The sequence below is a fragment of the Hemiscyllium ocellatum genome, chromosome 35, assembly GCF_020745735.1.
Source record: "Hemiscyllium ocellatum isolate sHemOce1 chromosome 35, sHemOce1.pat.X.cur, whole genome shotgun sequence".
Taxonomy (NCBI): domain Eukaryota; kingdom Metazoa; phylum Chordata; class Chondrichthyes; order Orectolobiformes; family Hemiscylliidae; genus Hemiscyllium; species Hemiscyllium ocellatum.
In genome coordinates, this window is record NC_083435.1 from 18,097,393 (window position 1) to 18,116,030 (window position 18,638).

Below are 18,638 nucleotides of genomic sequence, written 5' to 3' on the forward strand. Positions count from 1 at the left end.
TGCCTGAGAATATCAACCTTCTCCTGAGCCTCAACATCCACCATATCCTTTTCCTTTGTGAATACCAATGCAAAATATTCATGAAGGACCTTACCCACTTGCTCCAGGTTAATGTATAAATTCCCTCCTTTGTCCTTGTGTGAACCTACCCTTTCTCAAGCTACCCTCTTGCTCCTTAAATATGTATAAAATCCCTTCAGGTTGTCTTTAATTCTATTTGCCAAAGACATTTCACGGCCCCTTTTAGTCCTCTTAATTCCTTTTTGAGTTCTTTCCTGCTATCTTTGTATTTATCAAGAGCTCTATCTGTCTTCAGATTTCTAAAGCTTACATATGTTTCCTTTTTCTTTATGACTTTGCCAGCACTGTTTTCATGCATACCTTCGTGAATATTTAAATAGACCTTCATTTAAAATTTTAAGTCTAGAACCATCCCACTTTCCATCAAATGAATGAATTTGAATCAAATTACACACTACTACCTAGAGTACCTTCACTATGAGCTCATTAATTAACCCGATCACAAGTTGCACCGTTATCAGGTCGAGCATAGCTTGCTGTCTGGTTGGGTCCTGAACTTGTAATTCTAAGAAACCAGCCCTAAACATTCAATGAACCCTTCAGCTACCTTTGCCCATCTGTCTTTTCCAGTTCATATGTAGATTAAAATCTCCCACATTTTCACCGTGCCTTTCTAATGAGCATGCATTATTTCTTACTTTAAGTGCATCCTGCCATGTGGTTCTACCCAGTTTCCACAGACTTGTTTGCTGAACTTCTATTACCTCTAAGATGCTAATATTATCGTTAAAATATTAGATACATCCCTTCACCCTTTCCCAGCTTCCTGTTTTAAATGTCCTGTACTCTTTAATATTCACATTCCAATCTCTCACCCTGCAGTCATGTCTCTGTAATGACTGCCAAATCATAATATTTATTTCTATTTGTGCTATCAGTTAATCTATTATGTCTGAAATGCCACATGTTCAAACACAGTCTTTAGTTTTATCCTTTTCTTCTTTTATAACTTCTCGGCTTATCTGTTCATTCTAACATTTGCAATCCCGATCTTATTCTGGCAAGTTCTGTTTATCATTTCCTGTTTTAATACCTTGCTCTTTTGCTTTGTCTCTATTCTTTTGATTTACCAAATCATCCCAAATTTCATTACTTGCCTTTACTATAGAGCTTAAAATCTTGTCTACTTCACAAGATATGTAGTGTGTAGGAGTACCAAACAATTTGGATGGAGATTGTCTCACTGGTACAGATTTCTCTTTCCTTATTACTGGTGCTATAATTACCTAGACCACTTTCAAAATGGCACAGGTCAAGGTTATGATTTTAGAGGTTATACTTAATTTGGTACCTAACTCCTCATACTTAGGATGCATAACTTCTATCTTGTTCTGCCTGTATTGTTAGTACCTATATAGACCATAGGACTGGATCATCCTCCTCCCACAAGTTCATCTCCATCAATAAGCAGATATCCTAAACCCTGGTATTGGATAGGAATAGAGGTGACCTGGACTCTCATTAATTTCATAAAATGTTGTTCATCCCTCTGACTATATTGTTTCTGAACAACTTTTTTTTTACTTCGCCCACCCCCCACCCACACCGAATGGCTTCCTGCACTATATCGCCAGTCAGTTAGCTCATCAACTGTGCAAGCTCCCGCCCTAATCCACAAGCTAAAACAAAGTACCCCAAACTGTTGGACAAGAGCAAAAGGTGCCCTTTGGTTTGCTTTACCTGTATCACCCACAGTCAACTGTTTCTCTTGTCACTGAACACTGACCAAATCAGAAGACACTTTCGTAAGAGGTGTGACTGCTTCCTGGCACAGTGAATCCAGGGAATGGTCCCTCTCAAGATGAGTCACAGTTCAGTAGTTCAGCCTTCAGTGTAAACTCTGAGCCAAAGCTGCAGGAATTTCAAACATTTATTGCAGACACGTTTGCCCTGGTCCAAATTGACATCCAGGAGATCCCACACACTGTCGTGTCCTTAATATTTTCACATTAACTACTTTGCATTGAAATAATATTTTATTAACATTATTGTCAAGTGCTATTTTGAATCTTATATGAGTTAAATAAATCTTAGTCATGTACCAGATACTCACCAAAAAAACCAATGTCTATCCTTGTAGCAGATTAACAATCAATTCCTGAAGGCCATCAACTGCCATGGATTAAACTTCCACAAAGTCAGCTGGTGGGATTTAAATTCAGTTCATAAAGTCTGGAATTAAATGTTTGACCCTGTGATGGTGACCATGAAATGCATCAATTATCATCAAAATCCATCTGGTTTACTAATATCTTTGAAGAAAGGATAATCTGCTGTCCTTAACCAGTCTAGCCCATATGGGAGTACTCTCCCAGAGCAGTGTGGCTGACTCAAATGTAGCGGTCTTCTGAAATAGTCAAGTAAGCCATTTAGTTCAAAGGCATGCAGGGATAGGCAATGCCCACAGGTCATGAAAAGAAAATCAAAATTTTGCATAAGCATACATGTTGAATTGGTTTTACTTAGGACACTACTATTTGTTTAATAGTTCTCCCATTGTGTCAGGATAATGTAGCTGAAATATTGCTCGTGGAATTTGTTAAGTACCAGACTATACCCTCTCAAAACATTTCAAGAAGGTAGCCCAGACCTTAAATTTTCTAGTTGTTTTAAGTAGGTGTAAGGTAACAAAACAGAATTTGTTTACAGACTACTGATTGAAACATGAGCAAAGGAGAACAGAATATAGAACAACAGCCTATCTGAAAACCCAAGCGACTATCGTAACTTAATGATGGTGTTCCAATTCCTGTGACATCCCATAAACACCCCCTTAGCTAAAAAGGTAAAATCAAGCAGATTCTTCCAGGAGAAATGTGAGCGCGAGAGGGCCAGAAAACCTCTGTTCAATCAAAGAACCTTTTTCCCCAGCAGCTCTCTTCAACCAGTAGCTTCAACTAAACCAAACTAGGGAAGAAAAAAGACCTGAGCTGGGAGAACTAGCCACTCAACTTTCATTGTCCAACTGTTCTTTTAAAAAAAACCTAAAGGCCTCCTCTGATTGTTGACTTGGGCAGTATCTATTAGCCATTATTAACTTAGCCAGTTCATACATATTGACACCTCTCCCTTTATGACTCCTCTTGCAAAGAAAAGGGTGAAATAACCTTGTTAAAGAGGCAACATCATCACAAATTTCTCTAGCTACGATTATGACTAGATGGTTAGGGGATTTCAGTTATATCAACACAGCAATAACGTGTGACGTTTTCCAAGACGCCATTCTTGCACCCAACTTTTTCATCCAGCAGGTCCACTGTCTACAATTTTCCATCCGTTGATGTCAGTAAATGGAAAATTGTAAAGAATTTTTCCCACAATCCAACACTATAGGCAACATAATCCTATCAGAAAATCCTACCCATGAAAAGAACTCTATCCATCCTCTAGTTCCCTCATTCTTCCATCGTACTCAAAGGCATGCTGTTTGGATAGCAATGGGAGTAATGCATGGACCTGCAGATTGGTTGTTAAATATTTTGGCTGCTCAGCTTTTTAGTTAGATTCAAAATCTGTTACCAAGGTGTTCCACTCTTCTCTCACAAATCACAGCTAAAAACAGCTTGATCAGTCCTTCACCTTGACACCTGTAAGAATACACCATCTCAATTTTCTCCCCTCTCAAGTGAATCTTATATTCATGTGACGTGCATTTAAAAAAGGCATATTTATACATCACCTTTCACAACCTCTAATTTCCGTGGCATGTTTTGACCAGGTATTTCTGATCATAATTATTGTTGTAATAGAAGAAATGGTGCAGCCAATTGGTGCATGACATACACCCAGAAATAGCAATACAATAACCAATATCATTAAAAGTAAATTTGGCTGAAAAATCAAAAGGTCTGGAGACCTGATAAAAATTTATTTTTCTTCTTTAGAGAAATGGCATGGATTCCATTCTGTTCACCTGAGAGCAGAGGGTGCCTTCGCACAGCATCACAGCTAAACGACAGCAGCTTTGGCAATGCAGCACTCCCAGAATACTGTTAATTTGGGAATTGTCAATGTGGACCTTGATTGTTTATTAGATTATTAGCTTCAAGAGGCCCATGAATCAGGCCAGATTTCTAAGGTGCTTTATTTTCTGCCAGCATATCACATTTATTTACTTTTACAATTAATTCTTAGGATGTGGGTATTGCTACCAAGGACATACGTCTTTAGATATCTGCTGTTATGCTAGCTGTCTTTCACATGGTGCTATTGGCCCTTTTTTTTGAACTACAAATGAGTAGCTTGGCCACTGAGGCGTTTCAATCAGTTGTTAGGAGTCAAGTGCCTTGGCATGAGGCCAGAGTTACAAACAGATCAGATTAGTTAAGAATGGTAGGTTTCATTCCTTAAAATGAACCAGTTGGATTTTTACAACAAAATAACTTTTACCACTTTTCATTTCAATATTTGAGAAAAACTGAATTTAAATCATCAAACTGTAGTTAAGCTGATGTTACCTCTGTTCTCATGTGAGCCCATGGCAATATTTCAAAGACCCATGGAGTCTTCCAAAGTGTTCTGGATTATAATTACCCCATAACCCCAACTACCAAAACAGATTATCTGGTCATTAACACATTGCTGTTTGTAGGATTTTGCTGTGTGCAACTTAACTGCTGTATTTCCTACATTACAACAGTCACTTTCCTCCAAATGTACTTGATTGATTGTAAAGCATTTTGAATGTGCTGAGGCCAAGTAAGGAGTTTAAAAATGCATCATTTTGTTTTCATTACACATTACTGAGCCTCTGCAGGCTTTTACAAGCCACAGATAATGGCATACATTGTGACTTTCATGTAAGTATAGTTTGTTTGCTGTTGCAATGATATAGAATGAGCTGAATACCACAGCAGCCACACACCCTAGGGGATTATAAAACCACTTCTTAAAGCCATTCTATCATACAAGGAGGACATATGTTGGTGGATGGTGCCAAACTGCGTGGGAAAACAGGATGTTTTGAGGAAAGGAAAGCATTCACTGAGGCCTACAGATACTTAGCAATCCAAGCAGTTGAATGACAGATGGCATTCATGATTCTGAAATGTAAGTAACTGCAATGGATTCTAAAAATATCTTTCAGATTGCACATACTGCCATGCAAAACCTCAGGATGTCCAAAGTGCTTCACAGTCAATTAAGTATTTGAAGTGCAATAATGTAGAGAATGAGGATGCTAGTGCACAGCAAACTCCCACCAATCACATTTACGACAAGCTCATATTTTAGTGATGTTGGTCAAGAAACAAATATTGAACAGAACATCAGGCACACTTTCTCCACCATTCATCTTCAAAACAGTATCATGAACCTTTCACTTCAAATGGAGGGGACAAATTGAGAGAGCTATAGTTTAACATGTCATCTGAAACACAGCAAAACCACAAGGAAGCATTAGCCTTGAATTTTTGGTCGAATCGGAGGGAAATATGACTGACCTGTTAACCATGAATTGAAGATCAGTGAAGGAATGTCTGAGGCTTCAAGTAGTTTCTAATACATAAAGTCATACATGGGAATGGACACCAGTAATTCATTCTTTCATTATGCCTCCTCTTTGAATTCTTATTTGTGAGATCTAAGCTGAGTGCACCACCATCTACCGTACTCCTAACTTATTCTTCACCAGCTTTCCTGTTTTAGCAGTCTTCAATCCTTCAGAATTCCAACTCTAGCTCACCTGACGCCTAATCTTAAATTACCCAGTCATCTCCCTTTGCAATGCTCATTTCAAACCTGGCACCATTTACCAGGTAATAAATCCATATGAACAACTGATTGGCCTTAGCTGCAGAGTTGTCTTATTCTGGGCACAACTGTTTAGGAAAGATATTGGACTGTACAGATGAGAATTAGCTAAATTATGCCAGGGAATTATAACACAGGAGTCTATTCAATCTGTCATGTGCTGTCTTTAAAACTGTCCAGCTCGTCCCATAGCCACACCATTTCCATATAACGTTGCAATATTTTTTGTTTCAGGCATATGTTCAATTCACGTTTGCAGGTTATTATTAAGTTGACTTTCTTTTCAGACAATGTAATCTAGATCATTGAAAACTAATTGCATAAAATTCTCATCAGCACTCCTCTGCTATTTTTGCCAATTACTGTGTCCTTTGGTTACTGATCAATGAAAATAGAGTGATTAAAGCATAAACTATCAAAACCCTTATGATTATGAATGCCTTGTAATCCTTCCTTTACCTTCTCTGTTATCCGGAGAACAGACTGGGATAGGGTTCCTTTTATTTTCCTTTTTCTCAGTCTCATTTCCAGGTAACTGAAATTCTTCATCTTTGGTACAGTTGCAGCAACTCTCCTCAGATCATTCTCCAAAACCTCAGCCTCGTCAAGCCCAGAATTGGTCATATTACTCCAAATGAGGCCCAACTCTTAGGATTTATTTTCCTTACAAATACACTTTAACACAAAAGGTTCAAACATGAAATTCGTGTAAATGTCAGTGATTTCTTCTCCCCCATCACCCACACCTTTTCCTAATCATTGAAATGTCCTGCCCTTTGACTCTGCCTACAGGCTAATGGTGGTGGAAGACGAGTTGAGGAAAGACCACGCCAACATGCAGGAGGCCATTGATGCCAAGCAACGGATAATCGACGTTCAGGTACAGAAAATCATCACCTCAAAGATCAACAAATGACACTGAGGGAGAAGCGCCAGCAATTCAGTCTTGTCGGGACAGGACAGCCCTGGTCAAACCTCATCTGAGCAAACTGCTACAGATTATCTTGCTCCCTCCCCATAAGTTATGTCACAATTGGATAGCTTTCATTTCTAACACTTCACAGGAAGCCCTGCTGCCATTCACCCCTCTTCAATACCATTTCACTTTCTTGTTTAGCATTAAAGTGGAGGGGGCCAACTGTACTGGTACTTTGTGAAAAACTGGCTGGCACCGTCAAGAAAATTTTGACGGTATTCAGTACTTTGCACATGTGTGAACAGGGAATAAAACAGGTCAGCAGCGGAGTGTCCCCAGTTAAATATCCTCAGTTTTGTAAGTGCAGCTCAATTTGGGTCAGCTGCTTGTGAGATTGTGAAGATGAAGTTTGACCAGGGAAATAGTTTGATAGTAAGTAGGCAGGGTTCTGCCCTGGTTATGTATAAGTGGGAAAACCAGGAGGCCAATGGTAACCTCACATGTTTGTTTTTTTTCTTTTCATTTAATTCCTCTATGGCATTACCTAGCTCCATACTGAGTTGGGTGGGCAGGGTTATTAGCTGGCATGATAAAATTAAGGGCATGCACTCTTAAGTGGTCACGAGGCTGCTCATTACCACAAGGTACGCAGCGATTTTGCCAACATACTCAGGTTTATCACACTGTTTACACTAATGACCCCTTTGGAGTAGGTCAAACGTTGGTAGTTGCCGCTAGATACTAAATTGGACCCATCACATTCCCTGTCACCAGAACCCACACCCCCTATCACCACAAAACTCTGATTCCTAGTGCAATGTACCCAAATGGATCCTTGGTGCTCTGGCAACATTTGGTACTTGTCAATAGCAGGTTATCCTATTGCAGCCTGGCCATGCAGGCACAAGGAAAAGTACCCACATGCGCAAGGAAGAGCAAAGAATTCAAACAAGTTAACAGACCCAGCATTGGGTAATGGCTCCCTTCCACTTGGTGTTGTAAATTAGCAACAGACAGAGTGAGGCCAACTCACATTGATTGTGCCCAGCAAAGACTACATATATACGATGACGTGGTTTCAACTGTTTTTAAAGAGGATCAAGGAAACATATTTCTTGTGATAGTAAATATTCCCAGGAGAGTAGTGAAGGTGAGCAGTCATAGCAAGAGTGCAGAATGAAAAAAAGATATGAGAACAGTCCAAATCTCAAGCAATGGTGTCTAAATTGGAATTGCAATTTTGTTTTTGAGTGGCGAGAAGGGATTGGTAAAGGAAGGGGCAAAATTCTATCCCTACCCCTCACCATCCCAAAATATGACAAACAGCTCTCAATCTGCAAATAGCAAATTCTAGGACCAGCCAAAGTTGCTTCAGAGGTTTAGAATCCACAGCAAGGTTCATTCTTTACTTGGGAATGATGTATGACAATGATTGAAATTTGGACCTGGCTAGAAGAGGGAGGCATATTAATATTGAACTGGGTCTCTGAGGAAATGAAAGTTTGAATTTCAATTATTTTGACTATTCAGGATAAGACCTGGCTCTCTTTTACCTGTTTGGTGTTATATCAAAAGTTTGCATTTATTTAACATTATTCAAGTAGGAAAACATCTTAAGGTATATAATTAGACTAGAAATGACACCACGCCAGAACTAGGGGAGAGTCAAGGCTTGGTCAAAAAGGTTTTTAAGGAAGGCTTTTGAGAAGGTGAGAAAAGCAGAGATAGAAATTCAAGAAAGAAACATCTAAACATCAAGGCCTTCATAGTTTTTGGCAATAACAGGGCAAACAAAATTAGGATGCTCAATAAGTCAGAGATACTCAGATGTTAAAAAACAGTTGAGCAGAAAAATATTACAGAGACAGAGAGGTGCAAGCCCATGAAGGACTTTCAACAAAAGATGAGAATTTTATTTAATTGTGACAGATCAGGGCTAAGATATGGTTCCTGGTCTGTGCTGAGTTTAATGATGTGTGTGGCATTTGGAATCATACAGTTAGTTTCAGAATGCCATGGAAGGTGGAAATTAGCCCTGGGTTTCTGGTCAGGGGGCCCGATGATGCTTTTCTGGAGGCTCTCAGATGCAGAGATTGCAGTTTGACCAAGGCCACTTCTGTGGGGAGAGTTTCCCTTGAAAACCACAAATAAATGCAGGACTACCTCTCCTGAATGCAAGTTGGTGGAAGTAGAACAGTCTTTCGTCAGCTACCGTGGCTGATAAATCCATGACAATATTTATGACGGGTTTGACAGAGGGATGGAGCAATAATAGAAATTAGGTCTGCCCAAAAGTGTTCCAAACTTGCTGTTGATCGCTACCCCTGCACCTCATCCCTTCATTCATCCAACCTACCCCCAACCTTTCTTTAATGTTCAATATCATCAGATTTCTATTTCTATTCATGAATATCTTTAAGATCAGATCTATCTTTCCATATTTCCAGCTCCACAGTTTGTCAGCCAAATTACAACTTTCTTAACAACAAGAATTTCAGGGATGAAAATCCAAACAACTTAGAGTCAATTCAGCAATTTATTTAAAAAAAGGCAATTGCTGTCAGTAAAGATATGCTCAAAAGAGGTCTTGTGGTATAGTGGTAGTGCCCCTACCTCTGGACCAAAAGTCCTAGGTTTAAGTCCTAACTGCCCCAGACATGTAATAATATGAAAGGTTGATTAAAATAGAGATCAATTCAAAGATTGAACAATTGTCTATGTAATCATTACATTTCTTTGGTTTTAAAGTAATTAACTTTGTGCTTTGCCAATATTTAGGTAAGTGTAGATTTTGAATCATCAAATCCGAACACAACAGTTTGATTCAGAAGGGCTGGTTGCTAATTTTGCTGCTGTTTAACATGCCAGGGTTCAGTGAGGCTTTCTTCACAGAATAAACGGTGCAATTTGATAGCTAATTGAATAGTTGTTGGTTTTGTTGGTGTTTAGGTAAGTGCAGGTGTTAAGAATGTGTCCAGTCATCACGATCCCATTCACACCATGGTTGGCCCAAAATGATTTGCTGGTGTTTAGGTGAGTGTAAATGTTGAGAGCATGTCTAGTTGCCCTGTTCAGAGTATCTATATTCAGCACTAATGGCTGTAATTTGTAATGTTCTGGTTAATTGATCTAATGATGAGTACTTTTCTTACATTGTATTTACAATGGCATCAGTACACTCCATCCACTGGATCTTAATTTCAACTCCAGGAGGTGGTGGTAGTACACAAGCAGACAGTAGCGGATCAGACTATTACACACCCTGCCTGCATTCAATTTCAGCAGATTATATTCAGGGTGGTCGGTCCACTATTGGCCATTTCATGCCCTGTAAAAAGATTAACTTTAACTTTCGGGATGTCTCTCTGGGATTTTTACATTAGGCGAGGTCTTGCTTACCGAAAAGAAACAGTGCTGTCTAGTACTATTTCATACTCATTGTTCATATTGTTATTCAAGTGCAATCTCAAAAGAATTTGTTAGAGGTGTCTGCTTCTGACAGCTTGAAATCTATGTAATTGTGTTAGACTGCTCTTTCACAGGATGGAATAGAGCAAGGTTACATCCTTCTGGTTATTTCAGAAATATTCTACTTTGGGTACAAAAGCAAACGTCTGAAGGGAGCAGTGAGTTTGCACACATGCATAAACCTATGAATCCTGTCTTATCAGATTTGTTTGGACTCTCACATCCTAAGTTCAGATGGGCATTGGTTCACAAGACAAAGCTCCCTACTTATGACCAATGAGTCTTCTGCATCAGAGGATAGTTGGTGCAGAGAATTTTAAAAATTACTGGGACAGCAAAGCTGTCTTTTTACAGTAGAATGTCATGTTGGAAACAATGTAATGGAACATTTACTGTGTACTTTACCTAACCTATATCTGACCTGAAAACATTTCAATATAATAGTAACCCCAACCCTGTTGTACCTGCTCTGGGAGCATTCAGAGTAGGGTAATGGGAGCTTTAATTTGTCTATCCAAAGCTCTAACTGCAATGGGAGTATTTAATAGGCATGCATACAGACCTTATTTGTGGCAGATACCAGATGATGATGTACGGGAACCTAGCCTTAAGACGATATGGCAATCTGTTAGCTGAGACACTTCAGTGTATGGATGAGAGATATGTGGTTTCTACATAGTGCATAGATGATCAGCCTCATATGAGATATTGGGTGATTAATACAATTGTTGTGACTTGTATCATTCAGTTTCAAGGCATAAACCAGCAAAGGAATGGTGTGATACCCAAGTGTTTCTATTTGTGAACATCTGGGAGCTGACCCATATTGGTGTGATCAGTGCAAGAGTGCTGAAAGGGCCCAAGTCACTATTAGTCCATTGTAGCAACAAGAACACTAATTCACCTTCACAGTAGCAGAAAGGTCTAATACACTTCTAGCTGGTAACTCACACGCTACAATACATACTACATGAATAATTTCAATTATTTCATGTAAACTCCATTTTAGTCAAGTGAATTCTCAGTACTGGTAACAACAAATAAAAGAATTTCATGGACCACGAATGTCCCCAGTTGTTTCAGAAATAATGAAATGGATTTAAGAGTAGTCCCTTTTGTAATGCAGAAATAAATCAATACAATTAGACTGCAGTCAACACCAAACCAGGCATTTCAGCCTAACTGCTATATAAGCTCTAAGTGAACCCCTTTACATGTCACCCTGTCAATTTAACCTTCTGAAGCTTTCTCTCTCCAAAATTCTACGTAAATGCATGATTTCCAGTACAAAACAAATCCTGCTTTAGGAGGGAAAATACAGTTGTGCTTTGCACTCCCTCCATCCTCACAAGATCAAAAATGGGTATGTTCACCAGTCTAAAACAGCGGTCACTAAATTGTCAACTTAAGACAGTACTGAAGTAATGCAGCCTCCTACCCACAACATTCTTTTGCCTCATTTTTCAGCATCTGTCTAAATCAGCTCAAAAGCCTTTTTATTTTGAAGTGTTTGTACTTTCGACAGTGCATCGATCCATCTTGATCTATTTTGGCGATGCCAGCCTTCAGGCAAGGTGAGATTGCAGGCTTGTGTATTGTAAGATAATGCAGCACCGCCATCAACTGGCTATAAAGGAATATTACAGAGGAGGAATTGTATGTGACTAAAAAAAGATACACAGGGCAGATATATACCATAAGATCCAAACATTCCAATCAGCCCTACGGCGCCTGTTAACAGCACCCAAAATGCTTCTTAAACAGTTTCAAGGATTTTCAACCCTGGCACTCAATCCAGTGCCCAATTGGTGTGATCACTCAGATAAATCATGCACACAATTTATCTGGAACTGCAGACCCTCCTAACATCCTGATTTGTGCGGTTTTAGTTTGAAGTGCTTCGGTAGATTTTGCCTTTTTCCAAAACCATATCAGGTTATCTCAACATATCTAAAGCTAACCCGAAAGGGACCTAGCTTTCTGAAGTGAACCTAGACAGGTTATATTTTACTTTGAGCCATTTCACAAGTTTACTTTGATCTTCTTTTACCCCGTTAGGCCTAGGTCCAGACATCAGATCGAGGTTCCATTTGCACTGCAACACCTCTGTTACACGAAAGTGCGACCACTTTGCATTTGATGGAACAATTACAACACACATCTCTGCCATTTCCTTACAGTGGCAAAAATCTTTGAAATCTGTCATCATTACCTGATCTTCTTTATACGTGATGCTAGTTGACTGTCCTTCAAAAATTCAAGCAAATTGTGTCAGTGTTGCTAAGGTTGCGAAATTTGTGGGCGGCACGGTGGCACAGCAGTTAGCACTGCTGCTTCACAGCGCCAGAGACCCAGGTTCAATTCCCAACTCAGGCGACTGACTGTGTGGAGTTTGCACGTTCTCCCTGTGTCGGCGTAGGTTTCCTCTGGGTGCTCCGGTTTCCTCCCACGGTCCAAAGGTGTGCGGGTCAGGTGAAGTGGCCATGCTAAATTGCCCGTAGTGTTAGGTAATGGGTAAATGTAGGGTTATGGGTGGGTTGCGCTTTGGCGGGTTGGTGTGGACTTGTTGGGCTGAAGGGCCTGTTTCGACACTATAAGTAACCTAAAAAAAATTAATGCCAGACTTGCTTGTAAGAGCCAGATACTGACAATTTTCGACAGATGCATTCTGTCTATATGCAATGTACATTGAAATTATAGCATCCTCCAACATATGCTGGGAAAGTTTTTGGATCTACTCCTGCTCCAACACTAACTTCCCCAGTGTGTTACAGGCATTATAGAAAGAGGTAGCTATTTTTAAAAAAAATCAACACTTCTAAAAAGAAAATCAGCTTATCTCAGCAAACAAAAGCATGCTATTAGCTAATTAGAACTAGAATACCTCACTTTTGCTATCATCTTTGTCTTGGGTGAAATATCTTCTGGTCCTATTGTTCAATGGTGCTTATGGGCTCCAGTGAGTAACCACATCAGTCAGTGCTAAATCACATTTGTGCTCACAGAATTTATAAATCGAATAGATTAGTGAAAAAACCCCAAGTTCCAAATGAACTTTGCTTTCATAGTGAATTGTGTTTTTGAAGTCAATGTTATGCAGTTTATCAGGATTAAGTAGAATGTATATTTAATTCATATAATCTGATTCAACTTTATCCATCAAGCAGTAATGTCACAACTGTAGAAAAACAGACCACTATTATGGAGTTACATGCTACAGAAAAGCAGGACTAAATTATGAGGGTTACAGTATTATATAGACAACATAGGATTGTATATGGTTATAGGACTATTTACATTATAATTTGACAAGAGAGGAATAAGACAGGTATTCAAGTGGAATCTTTTTCTACCCAAAGTGACAAGGTTATGAAATAGGTTACTAGGACAGACTTTGTGGCAATAGCCTTTGGAATCAGTTGGATGTTTTTCATAGGAGAGAAGAAATAGAGGCATGTAACGAGTTTGAACTTTGAAAAAGAGGTCTTGTAGGACCCAAGCTGTTCCTGAGAACTCAATGGATCAGTCTACAGTTCTTAGTGATTGGATAATGGAACTCAAGTGCTGATGGGTGTGCTCCCTGATAAATTTAGCTGCCAAGTGTGAAGCATTAACAATAAGCAGGTTTGGGACAGCCCTGGTCCAGATGAGCTAACAGGGACATTGCAGACTGCATTTGTAGATCAGAAAGCATCAGCTGCAATGCTTTAGATGCATTATCTGAAGGCTATACTAGATATGTGCTGTCCTTTGGAAGTTGTATTTTTTCAGTCTTTCTCAACTACAACATGTTCTGAAGAGCTTACCTATAAATCAAGTACTTTTGATGCGTAGTTCCTGTTGCAAGGTAGGAAATAGGGTTACCAATTTACACAGGACAAGATGCTACAAAAAAAAAGACAACCAAATAACTTGTTTTTAGTAATATACAATTGAAGAATAAATTTGATAAGGTAACCAACAGAAATGTCAAAATGGTGCGATGATCTTTTACATTGCCCAAGTGGTCAGATGGAGCCTCAGTTAAATGCCTCATCAAGAAAACAGTGCGCAATAGTATTGCGCCATCAGCTTGGACCACGTGCACAATTAGGTTACAGTCAAGATTAGAGTGGTGCTGGAAAAACAGATCAGGCAGCATCCGAGGAACAGGGGAAAAGAAAAATCGACGTTTTGGGCAAAAGCCCTTTTCCTGCACCTTGGATGTTGCTTGACCTGCTGTGCTTTTCCAGCACCACTAATCTTGACTCTAATCTCTAACATCTGCAGTACCCATCTTTGCCTAATTAGGTTATGACATGGTGCTTGAACAGGGGGTACAATATCTTTGTATACCTTCCATGATCTTTTAAACACTTTTGCTAAAAGTGAAGTGATGAAATAATTGTAGCCATTCTCACCAGATATGGAATCCCACATGATCAATTTTGCACTGTCCATTGATCTTAATGGAACCTAAAATTAGCAGGTAAACTAATCCCATTAGTTTTATTGTTGGCAGTTTAAGTTACAATTGTCTCCCCCTCCACATCCAAACAGTCAGTCTGAAATTGGACCTACGAAGACCTTCAACTGACAGTGATCAGATGACTGTTTAAAACAATAGTCTGACACCCTCCACTACTTTCATCCTCTCCATCACCCACCCTTCCCCAAAATGAAGCCAATTTAATCATGCTAGAGAAACTCAGTCCTACATTAGGCACAGACTCAACTTGCAAAATGGGAAGATTGGCGCTTGGACCTGTGCTTCCTACTAACTGCTTTGTGCAATCAGTTATGTGACATACAGTATGTGTGAACTATGTACGGGTGGAAATGATTCTCAGGGGATAGCACAAATGCGCAGAAGTGTTCCGCCCATACAAAACCAGTCTTTTTCTTGTTAAAAATCACTCACTGGGCATGGCAATCAGTGATTATGCCATCATTTGTGGCCCATCCCTAATTGTTCTCTAGAAGGTGGTGGTGAGGTGCCTTCTTGCATCATTGAAGACTATGGGTGCACTGTTGGAGCGGGTGAGGTTTGGAAGTTGCCAGCTGAAAACCAGGTAGGGCATAGAGATGGCACTTCCTTGGAGGTAAACAATGGGAGAGATTGCAACAATTACCCCCTCCAGGGGCATGAAATAGGGGAAGTCAAACAATTAGAGTCAGAAGCACACAGCATAGAAACAGACCCTGTAGCCCAACTCTTCCATGCTGAAGAGGTTTCCGAAACTGAATTAGTCCCATTTGTTTGCATTTGGCCCATATCCCTATAAACATACCCGATCTACCTGCCCAATTTTTTTTAAAAAAGTGTTATCATAGTTCCTGTCTCTACCACTTCCTCTGATAGTTGTTTTTATGTACATACCACCCTGTATGTGAAAAAGTTGGCCCACTGCTTTAAATCTCTCCCCTCTCATATTAAAACTATGTCCTCTCGTTTTGGATTCCACTGCCCTGGGGAAAAGACCTTGGTTATTCACTTTATCTTTGACCTTCTTATAGAGCCATAGAGATGTACAGCTTGGAAACATACCCTTCAGTCGAACCTGTCCATGCTGACCAGATATCCCAACCCAGTCTAGTCCCACCCGGCCCATACCCCTCCAAACCCTTCCTATTCATATACCCATCCAAATGCCTCTTAAATGTTGCAATTGTACCAGCCTCCGCCACATCCTCTGGCAGCTCATTCCATACACGTACCACCCTCTGTGTGAAAAAGTTGCCCCTTAGGTCTCTTTTATATCTTTCCCCTCTCACCCTAAACCTATGCCCTCTAGTTCTGGACTCCCCGACCCCTGGGAAAAGACTTTGTCTATTTATCCTATCCATGTCCCTCATAATTTTGTAAACCTCTATAAGGTCATCCCTCAGCCTCCGAAGCTCCAAGGAAAATAGCCCCAACCTGTTCAGCCTCTCCCTATAGCTCAAATCCACCAACCCTGGCAACATCCTTGTAAACCCTTTCAAGTTTCACAACATCCTTCCAGTAGGAAGGAGACCAGAATTGCACACAATATTCCAACAGTGGCCTAACTAATGTCCCATACAGCCACGACATGACCTCCCAACCCTTGTACTCAATACTCTGACCAGTAAAGGAAAGCATACCAAACGCCGCCTTCACTATCCTATCTACCTGCAACTCCACTTTCAAGGAGCTATGAACCTGCACTCCAAGGTCTCTTTGTTCAGCAACACTCCCTAGGACCTTAACATTAAGTGTATAAATCCTGCTTTCCCAAAATGCAGCACCTCACATTTATCTGAATTAAACTCCATCTGCCACTTCTCAGCCCATTGGCCCATCTGGTCTAGATCCTGTTGTAATCTGAGGTAACCCTATACACTGTCCACTACACCTCCAATTTTGGTATCATCTGCAAGCTAAGGTCACCCCTCAGCCTCACATTCAACAGAAACAGGTCCTAGCCTCTCCTTAAAACTGTAACCTTCCAGCCTCAGTAATGTAGTCCCAATAATTGGACTGTCCATTTTACATGGGGAAAGTGAGGTCTGCAGATGCTGGAGTATCAGAGCTGAAAACATGTTGCTGGAAAAGCGCAGCAGGTCAGGCAGCATCCAAGGAACAGGAAATTCGACATTGAGCATAAGCCCTTCATCAGGAATGAGGAAAGTGTGTCCAGCAGGCTACGATAAAAGGTAGGGAGGAGGGACTCGAAACGTCGAATTTCCTGTTCCTTGGATGCTGCCTGACCTGCTGCGCTTTTCCAGCAATACATTTTCAGCTCTGTCCATTTTACATTTCTCCCTCCTTCCTAGAACACAGCCAAGAACACAATTATAAACCACGGGACGCTACTGGAAAATTGCAGGAGCACTGTTTACAGTTTATTATCCAACCCCACCAAAGCGATGAGGGGAAAAAACACTGGACACTTCTTCCAACTTGCCCACAAATCATCCACCATGTGTCTAAACCATCGCCTCACCCAGACTGCCACTTATAACAATGTGAAAAATGGTCTGGGTGTATGCTGTTCACAGAAAGCAGGACAAATCCAGGCTAGCCAATAACCAGATTTACACTGACAAGTAGCAAATAACATTCATGGCACTGCGCCAGTCAGTCAGTGATCATTTACAGCAACAAGGAATCCATTCTTCATCCCTTGACATTCAATAGCATTACCAATGCTGAAGGCCCCACAACCCACATGCTGCATGTTACCACTGGCCATAAACTCAAGCTGAACTAGCCAAATAAATGCCATGGGCTATAACAGCACATTAGAGGCTAGGAATCCTTGAGTGAGTAACTTGCCTCCTCACTCTCCAAAGTCGATAGGGATGCAATGGAGTATTCACCACCCGACTGGATAGGTGCAGCGTCAACGACACAAGAAGCTCAACATCAGTCAGGACAAAGCAGCCCAGCAGATTGGCACCATATCCATTAACATTCACTTCCAGCAGCATCCTCATTGGGTGTAAGGCATAAGTTCTCGACGTTTCCTTGGACAAGTGTAAAAATCACCTCCATCTAGGAGGAGGAGGAGGACAGCATGGGATCACCACCGCCTGCAGATTCCCCTGCACCGTCCTGATTTGGAAATGTTCGGCCCTTCTTGGGTCAAAATCCTGGGAGGTCCACCCAGACACGATGTGGTGCAACCTACAGCCCACCCAACTGCGGCGATTTCAGCAGTCAGCTCACCACCAACAACTTCTCAAGGGCACCTGGAGTTGGGCGATAAAATGCCGGCGCGGACAGTGTCACCCCCCCCCCCCACCACGTCCCGGTGAAGTGAATACCCACTAAATCCTAAACGGATGTAGGGCGGGGGGCTCTGAGGACGGGGTCTTCTACCGCCGGCTGGTGTCTGGACGTGGGGCCGCCGTGGAGGAGGAACTCGAATGGGGAACGTGGGCCGAAACTCTCCTTTAGTTTTGCATCTGGAGCCGGAGCCGGAGCCCCGCTCTTCCTGCCCAAAGACGGGCGAGCGGGCGGTTGGCCGCTTTCCCGCTGGAACCTTCTGGAAGCCAGCCCCGGCCTCTCGTCCTGCCCGCGCCTGCGCGTGGGCCTCGACCGCCACGTGCTCGAGAGCGCGGGAGGACGCCGCCCGCGCGCCACTGTCAAATCACAAACCACCGCCGGCACACCCAACCCGCTTCCAGTCATTCCACCTCGTCAACCCCTCCCCCTCCACCAGATCAGAGGACGTCGTCTCCCACACTGCGCACGCGCGCACACGCACACCCACACGAGCCCACTTTTCTGGGTTTGGGGGCTGCGGGTGGGGACTCCAGCCTTCGGACCAATTGGAGTCGCTGGCGTTGCCAACGTCACCCGTTGCCCAGCGGCGTGATTGGACGAGCCTGGGAAAGGTCGTTGGGAGTTGGGCGGGCGTTTTCCGCCGAGCCGCGTGGAGGAAGGATCACGTGGCTTCGCCCTGCTCCATGTCTG

At 41.5% G+C, this 18,638-nt stretch overlaps 1 protein-coding gene across 5 annotated transcripts in view; it reads left to right on the forward strand.

The window, feature by feature from the left end:
• The window catches only part of LOC132832846 (ras/Rap GTPase-activating protein SynGAP-like), a 617,922-nt gene that overhangs the window by 534,630 nt on the left and 64,654 nt on the right, over window positions 1-18,638 (forward strand). For all 5 annotated transcript variants that reach the window (XM_060851032.1, XM_060851030.1, XM_060851029.1 and 2 more), the window contains one exon: window positions 6,625-6,712. In XM_060851032.1, the coding sequence (XP_060707015.1) occupies window positions 6,625-6,712 (88 nt within the window). The remainder of the gene's footprint in view (window positions 1-6,624; window positions 6,713-18,638) is intronic.